This window comes from Salmo trutta, chromosome 26 (assembly GCF_901001165.1).
Source record: "Salmo trutta chromosome 26, fSalTru1.1, whole genome shotgun sequence".
Taxonomy (NCBI): Eukaryota; Metazoa; Chordata; class Actinopteri; order Salmoniformes; family Salmonidae; genus Salmo; species Salmo trutta.
Window position 1 is genome coordinate 20,391,403 of NC_042982.1, and position 18,511 is coordinate 20,409,913.

Sequence of the window (18,511 nt, forward strand, 5' to 3'; positions counted from 1 at the left end):
CCGTTACTCTTTTCCCATTCAAACAGACCACACAGCCTCCTACTCTCCCTTTCTTTTAGCTCTCCTCAGACTTTCTTTAGGCTCTGTACAGGAGAGAGTAAGAGGTTCTGACGTGCCGCTATCCTGGTAATTTTTCATCCTGGTCCAAAGGAATGCCATAGTTGCTATGCCAGGGCTGAGCACTGCAATAATATAATAATAAACAGGTAGACGTGTTGGCCAGTATGAGAGATGGGTCTAGGGATATACAGTAGTATACTCCTGAGATATTATTATGTCAGGAGTATACCCTAGACCCATTTCTCATACTGGGTAGCGTGGCCGACCGGTCTAAGGCACTGGATTAACGCTCCACGGAGGCGTGGGTTCAAATCCCACCACCACAATCTAGGGGCGGCAGGTAGCCTGGCGGGTAGGAATGTTGGGCCAGTAACCGAAAGGTTTCTGGATCAAATCCCAGAGCTGACAAGGCAAAAATCTGTCGTTTTTCCCCGGAGCTAGGCAGTTAACCCACTGTTCCCCGGGCGCCATGGATGTGGATTAAGGCAGCCCCCCGCACCTCTCTGATTCAGAGGGGTTGGGTTAAATGCAGAAAACACCAGTGACCATGGTAACATCGCCCAGATGGTCCACATATTCATTTCACTGCCGGCCTGCTGAATATTTTTCTGACAAGTCATGGTTGAGAAATGATACTAGCATTAAACAGGTCACTGTGGCCGTGGCCGCAATCTGGATCACACTGTCAGTGATGAACAACACACTACACAATAACACAACAAATCAAGTCATAACATATACACAGCAGGTAACAGCTAAGACACCCACAAAGCATCCTTTACAATGACTATAAGATAATAACCCCCCCCACATTTCATACAAACCCATTACGTCTATGTGATAAAGCTTGTAACAGTATGTAGAGTTGGAAGCTGCATAATGCAACCAGCTTTCCCAAATAATAGGGTGATATCGTAGCTATTAGGTGATAAAATCTAGTTAAATTATCTAGTTTAACTATGATTGATTCATACCGTGTTTATTCCAGGCTCCATTGTCTTGCACTTTGTTACTGAGCCAACAGAAGACTCAGGCCTAAGGTTTAGGGCTCTATTTAATCTGGATCGCTGAAGCATTAGAGATTGTGCGATAGAAATGCAAAGGTTATTTCTGATTGAGCCGACATATACGCTGTAACGTTGAACTTCAGCGATACGGATTGAATAGAGCTCCTAGTCTGATAGTGACTGTTACTGAGGTCGTTCCAGTGATGATTTAGCTTCATGAACGTCTGGGGAAATGGGAGCAGAGAGATTTCTCCATCTCTGCATAAACAACACTTACGCTGCTCAGCCAGATGGATGTGGAGAGAGCCGCTCGCTCCAGACCAGAGCCACTGGCAGACAATGTGCAGGGGAGAGGTTGGGGCTGCTCAGACAGACACACTGGCAGGGTTAGGAGAGGGGAAGGGGAGGGAAGGGAGGGGAGGGAGGGAGGGGGGCGAGGGGAGGGAAACTGTACAGGCAGGGGAGAGGGCTGCTCGCTTTAGACCCACTGGCAGCAAACCGTAAAGACTGGGGAGAGGTGGAGCCTTCAGTCCAGAACCACTGGCAGACTGTGCATGTGAGAGAGGTTGAGGAGACCAGGCCAGGAGACACATGGGGAGAGTCATCTTCCGCTGACTGCAAACTGCTAATAACTGTGAGAACATGGTCAGCAGAACGAACAAGACCACAGGAACACAACTACAAAGAGACCATCATGAGAACACAGCTGGTACTGAATATAGTAACTTGTAGCACAAGGAAGTCAACTTTTGTCATAATCCAGCATTCAGTTTCATCTTTAACATACATTATTAAAGCAACAGATACAATTCCATGAGAAACTCATCAGAATCGATAGTCCTCTGAGTTAAAAGTCCATCTTACTGGGGCTGGACACAGTGGAGTCATTCACAAGGATAACAAACAACCGTAACAAACAACTTTTTCTTTTTACTATTTTATTAAAATGTTCAAACCATATAAACATACACAGACAATAGACAACAGACAGACGTACACAAACATCAACGACATCACCTCTGCACAGACCCACATGCTCCCACCGCCTCCATCTCCAGGGTCCAACCCTTTGTGCATCTCCGCACCCTCATATGCCATGCCTTGAAACATGCAGGTAGACGGATTAAAAGTTAATTAATCATGTAAAACTTCTGACAGCCAACTTTCTAACTCTCTAACTAACAACAAACACAACTTGAGGGATGAAAAATTTTGGAGCTATGTTCCCTTTTAAGCCTACTGATATGAAAACCTTGTAGTCTCTAGTATTGGCCTCAGTGTCTCAGGGCTGGAGGCCTGGCTCAAGTTCTGGCCGGTGGAAGGCCATTCCAGGAAAGGATAGAGAGGGAGTGGGGGACGAGGGGAGGGGAGGGGAGCGGTGGGAGAGGATAGGGAGGTGATGAGAGGGGAAGGAGAAGCAGGGGGTGAGAAAAGGGCTACTTTAAGGAGGGGACGGTGAGAGGATGGGGTGAGGAGGAGAGGGGAAGGAGGGGTGGGAAGGATTGGGGGAGAGTGAGTGCAAAGGGGTGGGGAGGGGAATGATGGGAGATGGGGCGAGGTAGGGCCTTCAGGGGGATGTGGTCTGTCACAGTGTGGCCAGGGTGTCTCTGAGAAGATGGGCTCACTACACACCCTCAGGGGCCAAGGGCCATCAATGTGTCCCCAAACACGCACATTCCCTATGACAGCTCAGAGGACAGGTCTGAGCTCTGCTAATGAGAAACATGTGCACCAGGAGACAAAGGATACATCTCAATTCCAATTATAGTGCACTACTTTTGACCAGTGCCCATAGGGCTCTAGTCAAAAGTGCCCATAGGGCTCTAGTCAAAAATAGTGCACTATATGGGGAATAGTGTGCCATTTGGGACGTAAACAGAGCCTTGCGTCTCCCAGCTCGTCTTCTGTTGGCTAAGCACTCTCATTCTCAACTCTATCTCTCTCACTCACTTTCTTTTTCTTGGTTTGACTCATTTCTTTCATTTCTTTCTTACTCCCTATGTTATTTTCGTCATTCCAGTCTCTCTCATTCCTCTCTCTCAATCATCCCTCTATCTACCGAACAGCCCCCTGACTCACCTATTTCTGCTCTTTTGACCATATGATCACTCGGCTACACAGCTTATGCCCCCTGGACTGTTTCAATAACACGGTACCTCGTGTTTACCTGTTGGCCCCAGCCTCGAACTCAGGTCCTGTATGTACCTAACTGACCCGCTCTGCCCGTTCATCGCCATTTACCAAGTTGTTATTTTAGTTCTCCTGATCAACACCTGTGATTGCTTTATGCCTCTCTCTAATGTCAATATGCCTTGTCTATTGCTGTCTTGGCTAGTTTTTACAGTTTTCTTTCACTGTAGAGCCTTCAGTCCCACTCAAAATTTCATAGATAGCTCTTTCGTCCCACCCCACACACACATGCGGAGACCTCACCTGGCTTAACTTGTCCCTCCAGAGACGAAACCTCTCTCATCGTCACTCAACGCCTAGATTTACCTCCACTGTACTCACATCCTACCATACCCTTGTCTGTACATTATGCCTTGAATCTATTCTACAACGCCCAGAAATCTGCTCCTTTTATTCTCTGTCCCCAACGCACTAGACGACCAGTTCTTATAGCCTTTAGCCGTACCCTTATCCTACACCTCCTCTGTTCCTCTGGTGATGTAGAGGTTAACCCAGGCCCTGTAGCCACTAGTTCCACTCCTATTCCCCAGGCGCTATCATTTCTTGACTTCAGTAACCGTAAAAGCCTTGGTTTCATGCATGTTAACATCAGAAGCCTACTCCCTAAGTTTTTTTAATCACAGCTTTAGCACACTCTGCCAACCCTGATGTCCTAGCCGTGTCTGAATCCTGGCTTAGGAAGGCCACCAAAGATTCTGAAATTTCCATCTCTAACTACAACATTTTCCACCGAGATAGAACTGCCAAAGGGAAAGGAGTTGCAATCTACTGCAGAGATAGTCTGCAGAGTTCTGTCATGCTATCCAGGTCTGTGCCCAAACAGTTCGAGCTCCTCCTTTTAAAAATCCACCTTTCCAGAAACAAGTCTCTCACTGTTGCCGCTTGTTATACACCCCCCTCAGCCCCCAGCTGTGCCCTAGACACCATATGTGAATTAATTGCCCCGCATTTATCTTCAGAGTTTGTACTGTTAGGTACCTAAACTGGGATATGCTTAACACCCCGGCCGTCCTACAATCTAATCTAGATATCCTCAATCTCACACAAATTATCATGGAACCTACCAGGTACAACCCTAAATCCGTAAACACGGGCACCCTCATAGATATCATCCTGACCAACCTGCCCTCTAAATACACCTCTGCTGTCTTCAACCAGGATCTCAGCGATCACTGCCTCATTGCCTGCGTCCGTAATGGGTCCGCGGTCAAACGACCACCCCTCATCACTGTCAAACACACCCTAAAACATTTCAGCGAGTAGGCCTTTCAAATCGACCGGCCCGGGTATCCTGGAAGGATATTGACCTCATTCCGTCAGTAGAGGATGCCTGGTTATTCTTTAAAAGTGCTTTCCTCACCATCTTAAATAAGCATGCCCCATTAAAAAAACTGAACTAAGAACAGATCATAGCTATTGGTTCACTCCAGATGTGACTGACCTTGACCAGCACAAAAATATCCTGTGGCGTACTGCATTATTATCAAATAGCCCCCGCGATATGCAACTTTTCAGGGAAGTTAGGAACCAATATACACAGGCAGTTAGGAAAGCAAAGGCTAGCTTTTTCAAACAGAAATGTGCATCCTGTAGCACAAACTCCAAAAAGTTCTGGGACACTGTAAAGTCCATGGAGAATAAGAGCACCTCCTCCCAGCGGCCCACTGCATTGAGGCTAGGAAACACTGTCACCACCGATAAATCTACGATAATCGAGAATTTCAACATGCATTTTTCTACGGCTGGCCATGCTTTCCACCTGGCTACCCCTACCTCGGTCAACAGCTCTGCACCCCCCGCAGCAACTTGCCCAAGCCCCCCCCCCCCCCGCTTCTCCTTCACCTAAATCCAGAGAGCTGATGTTCTGAAAGAGCTGCAAAATCTGGACCCTTTCAAATCAGCTGGGCTAGACAATCTGGACCCTCTCTTTCTAAAATTATCTGCCGCAATTGCTGCAACCCCTATTACTAGTCTGTTCAACCTCTCTTTCGTATCGTCTGAGATCCCTAAAGATTGGAAAGCTGCCGCGATCATCCCCTTCTTCAAAGTGGGTGACACTACAGACCCAAACTGTTACAGACCTATATCTATCCTACCCCGCTTTTCGAAAGTCTTCGAAAGCCAAGTTAACAAACAGATCACCGACTGTTTCGAATCCCACCGTACCTTCTCCGCTATACAATCTGGTTTCCGAGCTGGTCATGGGTGCACCTCAGCCACGCTCAAGGTCCTAAACGATATCATAGCCGCCATCGATAAAAGACAATACTGTGCAGCCGTATTCATCGACCTAGCCAAGGCTTTCGACTCTGTCAATCACCGCATTCTTATTGGCAGACTCAACAGCCTTGGTTTCTCAAATGACTGCCTAGCCTGGTTCACCAACTACTTCTCAGATAGAGTTCAGTGTGTCAAATTGGAGGGCCTGTTGTCTGAACCTCTGGCAGTCTCTATGGTGTGCCACAGGGTTCAATTCTCGGGTCGACTCTTTTCTCTGTATATATCAACGATGTCACTCTTGCTGCTGGTGAGTCTCTGATCCACCTCTACGCAGACGACACCATTCTGTATACTTCTGGCCCTTCTTTGGACACTGTCTTAAGAAACCTCCAGACGAGCTTCAATGCCATACAACACTCCTTCCGTGGCCTCTAACTGCTCTTAAATGCAAGCAAAACGAAATGCATGCTCTTCAACCGATCACTGCCTGCACCCGCCAGCCCATCTAGCATCACTACTCTGGACGGTTCTGACTTGTGGACAACTACAAATACCTAGGTGTCTGGCTAGACTGTAAACTCTCCTTCCAGAATCACATTAAGCATCTCCAATGCAAAATTGAATCAGCTTCCTATTTCGCAACAAAGCTGTCACGTTTGTCGTCGGTGAAGGAGGACCAAAACGCAGCAGGTATGTGCAGGCTCATCTTGACTTTTATTAACTATCAGAATGAACACCCAAAATAACAAACAGAATTACGATCGACAAAAAACAGTCTGGTAAGGCACACAGCTAAACACAGAACAATCTCCCCCAAAATACAAGACAAACACACCCAACTAATATAGGACTTCCAATCAAAGGCAACACCAAACAGCTGCCTTCAGTTGGAAGTCCAACCCCAATTAACTCAACATAGAACCACACACACTAGACTAAACATAGAAATACATGAAAACCAAACAGTGCCCAAAAACCCCGGAATACTTATTCAAACACCCTTTTAACAAACACACCACCCTGAACCACATAAAACAAATACCCTCTGCCACGTCCTGACCAAACTACAATACTAATTAACCCTTATACTGGCCAGGACGTGACAAAAGCATTCTTCACTCATGCTGCCAAACATACCCTTGTAAAACTGACTATCCTACTGATCCTCGACTTCGGCGATGTAATTTACAAAATAGCCTCCAACACTCTAATCAGCAAATTGGATGTAGTCTATCACAGTGCCATCCGTTTTGTCACCAAAGCCCCATATACTACCCACCACTGCGACCTGTATGCTCTCGTTGGCTGGCCCTCGCTTCATATTCGTCGCCAAACCCACTGGCTCCAGGTCATCTATAAGTCTTTGCTAGGTAAAGCCCCGCCTTATCTCAGCTCACTGGTCACCATAGCAGTACCCACCCGTAGCATGCACTCCAACAGGTATATTTCATTGGTCACCCCCAAAGTCAACTCCTCTTTTGGTCGCCTTTCCTTCCAGTTCTCTGTTGCCAATGACTGGAACGAATCTATCACTCCAGTGTTTAATTGCTGTAATTGTAATATTTCACCACTATGGCCTATTTATTGCCTTACCTCCCTAATCACACACTGTAAATATACTTTTCTATTGTTTTATTGACTGTACGTGTGTTTATCCCATGTGTAACTCTGTGTTGTTTGTGTCGCACTGCTTTGAACTATCTTGGAGAGGTTGCAGTTGTAAATGAGAACTTGTTCTTAACTGGCCTACCTGGTTAAATAAAGGTGAAATAAAAAATAATACAAAATATTTTTCTCAACCCCATCCTCTCTCATCTCTCTGAGCCTCTCCTTTTTCTCTTACATCGTTAAACTTAGTTTCACATGGAGCTGAAGTCATGTTAGGACACTCATCCCTGCTTCTACAAACATCCGTTCTTCAAAGGATGAAAATAGAGCTTCGGGCCGGTCTTTGTTTTTCAAAACCCAGGAAGCTCACAAGCAGGGAAACACCCTCCAATATTTCACTGCTTCATTTTGCAATATCATAATGTGGAGTCTATTGAGTCAGACGTTTGACCCTGGTTCTGTGAGATCCTTTCAGACTAATAGAGACAGTAGGTCAGCCCAGCTGTGTACAGTACAGTCTGACCTGCAGCCCTGACCCATGAGGAGTGACCTGCAGCCCTGACCTATAAGGAGTGACCTGCAGCCCTGACCTATAAGGAGGGACCTGCAGCCCTGACCTATGACGAGTGACCTGCAGCTGTGACCTATAAAGAGTGACCTGCAGCCCTGACCTATAAGGAGTGACCTGCAGCCCTGACCTATAAAGAGTGACCTGCAGCCCTGATCTATTAGGAGTGCCTGCGGACCTATGAGGAGTGCCTGCAGCCCTGACCTTTGAGGAGTGACTTACAGCCCTGACCTATGAGGAGTGACCTGCAGCCCTGACCTATGAGGAGTGACCTGCAGCCTTTCCCTAAGAGGAGTGACCTGCAGCCTTGACCTATGAGGAGTGACTTGAAGCCTTGTCCTATGAGGAGTGACCTGCAGCCCTGACCTATTAGGAGTGACCTGCAGCCTTGCCCTATGAGAAGTGCCTGCAGCCCTGACCTATTAGCAGTGACGTGCACCCTTGCCCTATGAGAAGTGCCTGCAGCCCTGACCTATTAGCAGTGACGTGCAGCCTTGCCCTATGAGAAGTGCCTACAGCCCTGACCTATTAGCAGTGACGTGCAGCCTTGCCCTATGATAAGTGCCTGCAGCCCTGACCTATTAGCAGTGACGTGCAGCCTTTCCCTATGAGGAGTGACCCGCAGCCCTGACCTATTAGGAGTGCATGCAGCCCTGACCTATAAGGAGTGACCTGCAGCCCTGACTATGAGGAGTGACCTGCAGCCCTGACCTATTAGGAGTGACCTGCAGCCCTGACTATGAGGAGTGACCTGCAGCCCTGACCTACTAGGAGTGACCTGCAGCCCTGACTATGAGGAGTGACCTGCAGCCCTGACCTATTAGGAGTGACCTGCAGCCCTGAATATGAGGAGTGACCTGCAGCCCTGACCTATTAGGAGTGACCTGCAGCCCTGACTATGAGGAGTGACCTGCAGCCCTGACCTATTAGGAGTGACCTGCAGCCCTGACTATGAGGAGTGACCTGCAGCCCTGACCTATTAGGAGTGACCTGCAGCCCTGACTATGAGGAGTGACCTGCAGCCCTGACCTATTAGGAGTGACCTGCAGCCCTGACCTATGAGGAGTGATCTGCAGCCTTGCCCTATGAAGAGTGACTTGCAGTCCTGACCTACAGTATAAGGAGAGAGTATAGAGAGAGCCTGCAGCACATCGCTTCCTTCGAGTGTCACCCTTAATCCTTCAGTCCACCGAGAGTTAACCTTTGATAAACATTCTATATTTTTCCCGTAGTGAACTTACAGAACTACTGTTGTAAAAACAGCAATGTTGTCCATGTTTCTTGTTATGCAGTCTCCCTGCTAACTCTTACTGACAAGAGGCTATTTAGAAAAGCAAAACATTTGTAAGAAGTTTTGTCCAGGTTTGGCAAAGCAACAAGGTATGTAGGAGGAATTCACCTTAGCTTTAGGGGGGAATGATGAGACCAGGTCCAGGGCCCAGCTGTTCTCTTTTCTCTGGTCCCGACCGACTCGTCCAATGCACACACACTCGTCAAATGTTTATGCTGACAGGATTCACAATTCGTTTAGTAGTCTAGCGTTTTACAAGGCTTGGCACGCGTCTGACAGTGATTCAGCTGTCACGCCACTTTGATCACCAGCTGCTGTTCTCTGTCAGGGCCAAGGTGTGTATGTGTGTGTGTGTGTGTGTGTGTGTGTGTGTGTGTGTGTGTGTGTGTGTGTGTGTGTGTGTGTGTGTGTGTGTGTGTGTGTGTGTGTGTGTGTGTGTGTGTGTGTGTGTGTGTGTGTGTGTGTGTGTGTGTGTGTGTTTGTGTGCCTGAGTATGTGCCTGAGTGTGTGCCAGGGCCAAGGTGTGTGTCTGATATGTGCAGCTGATGCTCCACTTCAAGCTTCAATCACCAGAGAGGTTATGATGAAAAATGGGCCTCGGCAGGGGGAACAAATCCACATGAGAATACTAGAAAGCAACAGGTGTCTGGTTTAAAAGCCAATCCTCACATTGTTTTAGCTCAGGATAGAATCATCTTTCAACAGGTCAATGGACAGGGTAACCCTTCCCTGGCCTGAATTGTTGTTGTCCCTACCTGCACTATTTCATGTTAGTGTGTAGCTACAGTACCTCAGCTAACTATCAGCATACATTACTATCTAAACAAAGGCTAAATGATCTGTATGGATCCAAACCGCCCTGGTTTTGTGAGACCTCAACTTAGGTAAACGTTGCTCTGTGTTTGTAATGGAAACTTAATTTCTTTGTGTAGAAAGTTAGCTAGTTCCAGCCCAAGTGCCCTTGAGTGAAACACCAAATCTGGATTGCTTCAGTCAACACCTCAGCTGTTGGAATGGATACATCTCAAATGTAAAAAAGTCACCTTGCATGAAAAGCCCTTGCTGAGCAAAATAATGAACAAATTACAGCTGTAAGGTTGTCTCTTGTTCTCGTTCTTTTCAAATGGATTCTTGACCCTAACACTTCCAGTTCGACCTGCCCCATATATTTTCCCACATTGCCTGTTTGAAGGGACTGGGAGCAATAATCTAATTTTGGCCTTAGAGGCCCTGAGAGAGAGAGGGAGGGAGGAAGAGAGAGACAGAACTCTAACTCTTACAAAAGCCAAAGCATTATAGTTCCCAAGCCGATCTCTGCAGCGCTGGCGACCCCAGCCAAAGTCAACTTCCACCTAATATCCAATATTAGGACGCTTTCACAAAACAGATTTCTGAAACTCAATGACTTGTTCGAGAGACGGAGGAAAAAACTCAGTCTTCAAGGAGCCTACAGAAATCTGTTCTAAATCTTATCAGACTTTAAGAATATTATTATATTCCTTATCTCTCTAAGCACACAGCCGCGGTAGTGGCCTAGATATAATCACCTCTGGTTTAGGAAATTAAATAATGGCTTAACATTGCTAATTCCCTAATACTGTGCACCACACTGGAATAGCGCAAAAACAATATTTACAGTACACTATCAGTAGAGAGGGCAGTGGCAAAACTTCAACAAGGAGGTTTCCAGATATTGTGTCGGCCTAACGTTACAAAAATATTCATCAACGCGTTGGCACCATTGTGTTGGGGCGGCGATGATGGGAGTTCACACTACCAATCATCACTGTCTGGGACATCTAGGGTTTGAGGAAAGGGTGAAGGGATATAGTGTTGGAGGGATGGAAGTGTGGAGGAGCGGTTGAGGGATGTAGGAGACGTGGAACGCACCGGGTCACACCCTAGACAGGACTTCCCAAACAGCTGCCAAACCAGGGAGACTCAACCATGATTAAAACACAGGGGTGATAAGGGAGATGTGGCTGACAGTCCGCACAAGAGAGGTAGCCCTTCATTGAACTACAGTATGCAGTACGCTACACTGCAGGTTTCGCCCGTCATTGACATGCACTCTAATGCATTCTATACATACAGCATTAGCGAATAGCGGAACGTCTAGCCGTAACAGGTTTTAAAAGCATAACAGGATGCTCTGACCTGTTACTACCAGAATAGTCTGGTACAGTACCGGTACCTGCCTTGTGCCTTCTACAGAACTGTACAAAATGGTATAGAGTGCGAAAGAGTGAGTTGGAGCAGATAGCTTACCAGGTTTGGGGCCTTTTCCACCAGCTCCTGTTGAACAAAGCACCAAATAATTAATCTACAAATGATCCACTAAAATAAAAATACACTAACGTTGAATAAACATTTAATTTCATCATTGACACTGCACAGTCAAACATAGCACTATAGTTGACAGTGCAAGGGCTTTAAAATAAATGTTAAAGTCTCAACTTTCAATGTTCTGTAGATGAGTACACACCTCCTCCTCTGTGGCCTAACGCTCCTATGCCTCCAGCCCCGCCACCAGGGACCAGACCTCCAGCCCCGCCACCAGGGACCAGACCTCCAGCACCAACACCACCCCATCCTCCATATCCTCCAGCTGGGGGAAACATAAGGTCTGGTTAGGCAACAGGTTTTTGTCATCACTATCATCTTTGTCATCACTATCATCATCATCATCATCATCATCATCAATGACACTTACTACAGTATGTAAGCTTATAACTCAACACTTCCCTCACTCCATAGCCATTCCCTGACAGCAACACAGAACACACCCAGATGGGGACCAGGACAGCACACTGTGGTTTTATAGGTGTGAGGAGAACAGTCTTGTTAAACACCTTGTTAAACACCTTGTTAAACCAGACTTAATGACAGTGGTTGTGTCTGAGCACTGTGTTTACCCAACAACAAGTGTGTCATTAGAACCAACACAATAACTGAACAATTAGCTTAGCTTCTGAGCTTAAGCTCTGTGACAATGTTGTGGTTGTGAAAACCCTATATCTGTAGTGATTGTTATATCTGTAGTGATTGTTCACTGAATTACTGTAGGTCTCAGCAGCAGTATAGAGGCCGTCTCTGTCACACCCTGATCTGTTTCACCTGTCTTTGTGCTTGTCTCCACCCCCCTCCAGGTGTCGCCCATCTTCTTCATTGTCCCCAGTGTATTTATACCTGTGTTCTCTGCCTGTCTGTTTCCAGTTCGTCTTGTCAGGTCTTACCAGCGTGCTTTCCTGTCTCCCTGCTTTCTCAAGTTCTGTTTCCTAGTTTCCCCGGTTCTGACCATTCTGTCTGCCCTGACCCTGAGCCTGAAAGCTGTTCTGTACCTGGCCGACTCTGACCCGTTTACGAACCTCTGCCTGTCCTGATTCTGAGCCTGCCTGCTGTTCTGTACCTTATTGACTCTGCCCTGGATTACAGACCTCTGCCTGCCTTTGACCTGCATTTTGCCTGCCCCCTGTTTGGGTCAATAAACATCTGTGACTCTAGCTGACTGCATCTGGGTCTTATTCTGAGTTCTGATAATACCCTTAGCTGGACTAAGAGAGACTAAAGTAAGTATTTTCTACTCACCTCCAGTTTTAGCTGGTTTGTAGCCTGCTCCTGCGGGTATCCCACCAGCACCTGTTGGTAAAACCAAGAAAAGAAAAAGAAAAAACAGAAAGAGAAGCAGAAAGAGAGTGGAAAGGGGAAAGCTTGACGTTTGTTTTAGCTCTCCCCCTGGCTCCTCTATACCCCCATCAATCCCTCCCTTCTTTCCTCCATTAATCCATCCGTCCTGCTGTTTGGGCCGTAGATCATCTGCTAGCTCTGGGTCCTCCGGTCTCTGACCTGACCAGATACAGTTTCTCCACACAGAGACTTGACCAATGTGGTGGGTAGGGGGCTCTAAATCTCTACATCTCTAAATCTTCAAAACTGTCCCAAATGTTACCATATTCCCTATATAGTTGTACTACTTTCAACCAGGGCCCTGGTCAAAAGCAGTGCACCATGTGTGGAATAGGGTGCCATTTGGGACACACTAAATCTCCAACAGTATCCCAGAGACACCTTTTAACCTCTCAGAGTGAAGAGAGGAATGCACAGGGTCGGTGTGGCAACTCACGATTCCTCACACTGTATTTCACTGTAATTTATGGCCTCAATGCTGTTACAGTGAAAACCTACGGTACAGCTATGCTTATCCAGGGGGAAATGGTACAGTACAATGGGAAATAGTATGGTGCGAGAGAGAGAGAAAATACAAGGGATATTGGGTTTCTGTATATGGCAGTAATGATCAAGAGAGCCACATATGCGTCAGCCGTTTCGGACCATTTCAAGTTGCCGGCCTGCCTGTCGTTTAAGGTTGGTTTTAAGGCCGGAGGTGTGTGGTTCAACTGTCCTGGTGATTGTTAATGTTTTACGTGCTGAACACTAGTGAAAGCCAACAGCCACGAAGGGCTCTTAGTGGGTTTGGAGAGGGAGCGCAGTGGTGATCGTTGGTTGGTTTGTGGTTGAGATGGAGACATGGAGTACTGTACACTACAGGATCAGGGCTAATGGTTAACTGTGGGTTGCAATAGACTGTGACCCAACATGTGCTTTTATTTCTTCAGTACGTAATGCTACAGTAATTTAGTTGTACGGGTTTTGTGTTGTATGCTGGGAAATAGGAAAGGTGTATTTTGTACACTGTATGATCTATGTTGTGTGTGTTGTATACCTGGTTTTGAAATTGAGACACGCTGCCGTTTAATTGATTGTGTACTACTTTATCAGTGATGTGCGATCAGGGTAGGCATCCTACCCTTTGAAAATGAATGAAAATGAAAAATAAAGAATATACATATAGTAACATGATTACATGTGTGTTATTTCATAGTTTTGATGTTTTCACTATTATTCTACAATGTAGAAAATAGTAAAAATAAAGAAAAACCCTTGAATAGGTGTGTCCAAACTTTTGACTGGTACTGTACATGTATCCCATTCCCAATATGTCCCATTTAATAATAAATGCGCATGCGTATTGGCACAAAAGGCAGAGCACTATTCTGTCTATGGATGACACACATCATCTGCTGCCTTTTGGTGCTTACGTTAATTTTACTGCTAGCTAAAAGTACGCTAATCAGGATGGCTAACATATTGCATTTGAAACATCTGATTTTCTAGTGAAACAAGGGGTGATACGGGATGGAAGACCAACACTTGAGCTTAGGGACTTACATCAAAGGAAGGGACAGAAAAATAGCAAGATCATTTAAATCTGAGTGGTATCAATGGAAAGACTGGCTCTGTGGACAAGATCCGTTGAGAGTTTTACAGGTCAGTCACTGACACCAGGCGATTGGGCTTCATTTACAAGTAGGCCTAAATGTACAGTAGTGCCGTCTACTATTATTAAATTATGGTAGAGTGTCTGGCCACTCTACCAGAAAGGCCTGATTGGTGGAGTGCTGCAGAGATAGTTGTCCTTCTGGAAATTTCCCTCATCGCCACAGAGGAACTCTAGAGTTCTGTCAGAGTGACTATCGGGTTCTTGATCACCTCCCTGACCAAGGCCCTTCTCCCCCGATTTCTCAGTTTGGTCGGGCGGCCAGCACTAAGAAGAGTCTTGGTGGTTCCAAACTTCATCCATTTAAGAATGATGGAGGCCACTGTGTTCTTGGGGACCTTCAATTTTTTGTGCCCTTCCCCAGATCTGTGCCTCGACACAATTCTGTCTCGGAGCCCTACGGACAATTCCTTCGACTTCGTGTTTTGGTTTTTGCTCTGACATGCACTGTCAACTGTGGGACCTTTTATAGACAGGTGTGTGCCTTTCCAAATCATGTTCAATCAATTGAATTTACCACAGGTGGACTCCAATCAAGTTGTAGAAACATCTCAATTTCAAGTCTCATCGCAAAGGGTCTGAAAAGTTATGTAAATAAGGTATTTCTGTTAAAAAATATATATCAATTTGCAGACATTTCTAAAAACCTGTTATTATGGGGTATTGTGTGTAGATTGCTGAAAAATGTGGAAAAAGTCAAGGGGTCTGAATACTTTCCGAAGGGACTGTATATAGCTAGCTATATCCCAATCAGTAGCACTTACTACATTTTGTGAGTGTAGCGCTGTGAATGTGCGTATTTTTGAAAGTGCTGTTTTTAGATGGGTTGTGGTTGTTTGATGATTATCTTTGAGATCGTGTCATACAGATGAACACAGTCACAACAATCTGCTTTATGAGTGTGTGTGTGTGTGTCACTGTACTTTTATATAAAGAAACATGTTGTGTAATGTGTTGCACTGTGCAGTCGGAAATAGCTGATACATTACCTGGGTAGAGACCAGCACCTGGTCCAGCACCTCCTGCTCCAACTCCAGCACCAGCCGGCACATACACACCTGGAGAGACAGACCGGTAACATACCTGGTGAGTGACAGCTCTGTATGACTTCATGACACTAATCTAATGGTCCAACATGTAGACTGCAATCCATCGTTTTTAAATGACTATATTCCAAACCTCAGTCATGACCAATACTCTAACCCATGACAAAACTACGGTACAGTAAGAGGTCAAGACAAAGTCTGATTGTCAAAAAATATCATTGTTTTAAGCAAGCAGTGAGATGAGGTACTGCAGTTGGAGGAACAGCGAACATTTTGGTGCATAGAGGGAGGTTTGGCCATGGTTTTACGTAACTTGCTGTGACATTGTAAAATGTTTACTGCCACCATTGCCACATCAATGTTCTCTCTCTCTCAGCCCCTAGGAGAACTTTAGCAAGGGAGACGTCAGTGCTACTCAACAAGGGAATCAGCAAGAATGTTGGTCTCCTACAGGCTACAGGATTCGGAAATATACTGTAAGAACCCTCTAACTGTAAGGAGGGAAGAAGGGAGAGAGAGAAAAAAAGACAGGGAGAGGTGTGTGTTAGAGAAGGAGAGTGAAGTATAAGAGAGAAAGAGAGAAAGAAAGAGAGAAAGAGAGAAAGAAAGAGAGAGAAAGAGAGACAGAGACAGAGAAAGAGAGACAGAGAGAGAGAGAAAGAGAGAGAGAGACAAAGAGAGAGAGAAAGAGAGACAGACAGACAGACAGACAGACAGACAGACAGACAGACAGACAGACAGACAGAAAGAGAGAGAAAGAGAGAAAGAGAGAAAGAGAGAAAGAGAGAGAGAGAGAAAGAGAGAAAGAGAGAGAGACAGAGAGAGAAAGAGAGAGACAGAGACAGAGACAGAGACAGAGACACAGACAGACAGACAGACAGACAGACAGACAGACAGACAGACAGACAGACAGACAGACAGACAGACAGACAGACAGACAGACAGACAGACAGAGAGCGAGAGAGAGAGAGAGAAAGAGAGAGAGAGAGAGAGAAAGAAAGAGAGAGAGAGAGAGAGAGAGAGAGGAATACAAAAGGGGAGACTTTTGGCATCCCCCAGCCAAAGAAAGCTATGAAGAAATGGAACAAAGCACATTAATAATTCAGCTCATGTAGTCGTGTTTCTGGTGGAAAGTTAACATAAACTGTGAAAATCTGCACTGAAGCATGACACTGTGCCTGCCGAAGACCACACTGAGTCACTCATCTGGACAGAGAGGTTAGCGAGGACAACAGAGTCATTCATATTCACATAAATTCCCCAAATCGCATACCAAAATCTGATTAGCAGAAAGGGAAAATATTTAGTCTATCTGGTCTGTTTTTGTTTAACAGAGAAAATCTATTCTCAATCAAACTCAGTACATGCCATCAGGGATTTGTATGGTTATGCTACGGAGCTAGAATCCTTAACATGGTTTTTATGATGGTGCATGTTGTTTTAAAAACACAATGTTTAGGAGTGTAAATAGGGGTCGGTTTGAGTGATGGTTTATTTGAAAGAGTTTGGCGGCCGTGTCCTTGGAAAACAAATGAGCTCACAGTTGAAGCGGTCCGAGACAGATCAGAGAGAGGATGCCCTCTAGCCCAACTGCTCTTAATTGAGACGGTGAGGGAGTTGGATGATGGGAAGAAGAGGCGATCGGGTTTCCTTACAGTTTGGCTGAGTAGTAAGAACTTGCTAAACAGACAAGGCTCAAGGTCCTAAGGGAAAGAAGAGGAAAATGTGCACATGGCTGAATGGTCAGAGAGGGCTGTCCAGGGCACAGCATTACACTCATAGAAAAAAGGTGCAATCTAGAACCTTTTACACAGAGGGTTCTACATGGAATTCAAAAGAGTTTTACCTGGAACCAAAAAAGGGTTCTACCTGGAACCAAAAAGTGTTCTCTTATGGGAACAGTCGAAGAACCCTTTTGGAACCCTTTTTTCTGAGTGTACAACATTTCACCAAATGACTGCATACTCTGAGGATTATGTACAGTACCAGTCAAAAGGTTGGATACACCTACTCATTCAAGGGTTTTTCTTCATTTTTACTATTTTCTACTTTGTAGACTAATAGTGTAGAAGAATAGTGAAGACATCAAAACTATGAAGTAACACATTTGGAATCATGTAGTAACCAAAAACATGTTAAACAAATCAAAATATGTTTTACATTTGAGATGCTTGGAAGTAGCCACCCTTTTCCTTGATGACAGCTTTGCACACTCTTGACATTCTCTCAACCAGCTTCATGAGGTAGTCACCTGGAATACATTTCAATTAACAGGTGTGCCTTGTTAAAAGTTAATTTGTGGAATTTCTTTCCTTCTTAATGCGTTTGAGCCAATCAGTTGTGTTGTGACAAGGTAGGGGTGGTTTACAGAAGATAGCCCTATTTGGTAAAAGACAAAGTCCATATTATGGCAAGAACAGCTCAAATAAGCAAAGAGAAACGACAGCCCATCATTACTTTTAGACATGAAGGTCAGTCAATGCGGAAAGTTTCAAGAACTTTGAAAGTTTCTTCAAGTGCAGTCGCTAAAACCATCAAGCGCTATGATGAAACTGGCTCTCATGAGGACCGCCACAGGAAAGGAAGACAGAGTTACCTCTGCTGCAGAGGATAAGTTCATTAGAGTTAACTGTACCTCAGATTGTAGCCCAAATAAATTCTTCACAGATTTCAAGTAACAGACACATCTCAACATCAACTGTTCAGAGGAGACTGCATGAATCAGGCCTTCAATGTCGAATTGCTGTAAAGAAACCACTACTAAAGGACACCAATAAGAAGAAGATTTGCTTGGGTCAAGAAACACGAGCAACGGATATTAGACTGGTGGAAATCTGTCCTTTGGTCTGATGAGTCCAAATTTGAGATTTTTGGTTCCAACCGTCATGTCTTTGTGAGACGCGGAGTAGGTGAATGGATGCTCTCCGCATGTGTGGTTTCCACCGTGAAGCATGGAAGAGGAGGTATGATGGTGTGGGGGTGCTTTGCTGGTGACACTGTGATTTATTTAGAATTCAAGGCACACTTTACCAACATGGCTACCACAGCATTCTGCAGCGATACACTATCTCATCTGGTTTGCGCTTAGTGTGACTATCCTTTGTTTTTCAACTGGACAATGACCCAACACACCTCCAGGCTGTGTAAGGGATATTTGTTCAATAAGGAGAGTGATTGAGTGCT

General features: G+C 45.4%; 1 protein-coding gene across 20 annotated transcripts in view; it reads right to left on the minus strand.

The window, feature by feature from the left end:
- The window catches only part of LOC115163361 (elastin), a 94,898-nt gene that overhangs the window by 60,491 nt on the left and 15,896 nt on the right, over window positions 1-18,511 (minus strand). For all 20 annotated transcript variants that reach the window (XM_029715176.1, XM_029715183.1, XM_029715179.1 and 17 more), the window contains exons 2-5: window positions 15,272-15,340; window positions 12,533-12,583; window positions 11,430-11,552; window positions 11,213-11,239 (exon numbers count right to left, since the gene is read on the minus strand). In XM_029715176.1, the coding sequence (XP_029571036.1) occupies window positions 11,213-11,239; window positions 11,430-11,552; window positions 12,533-12,583; window positions 15,272-15,340 (270 nt within the window). The remainder of the gene's footprint in view (window positions 1-11,212; window positions 11,240-11,429; window positions 11,553-12,532; window positions 12,584-15,271; window positions 15,341-18,511) is intronic.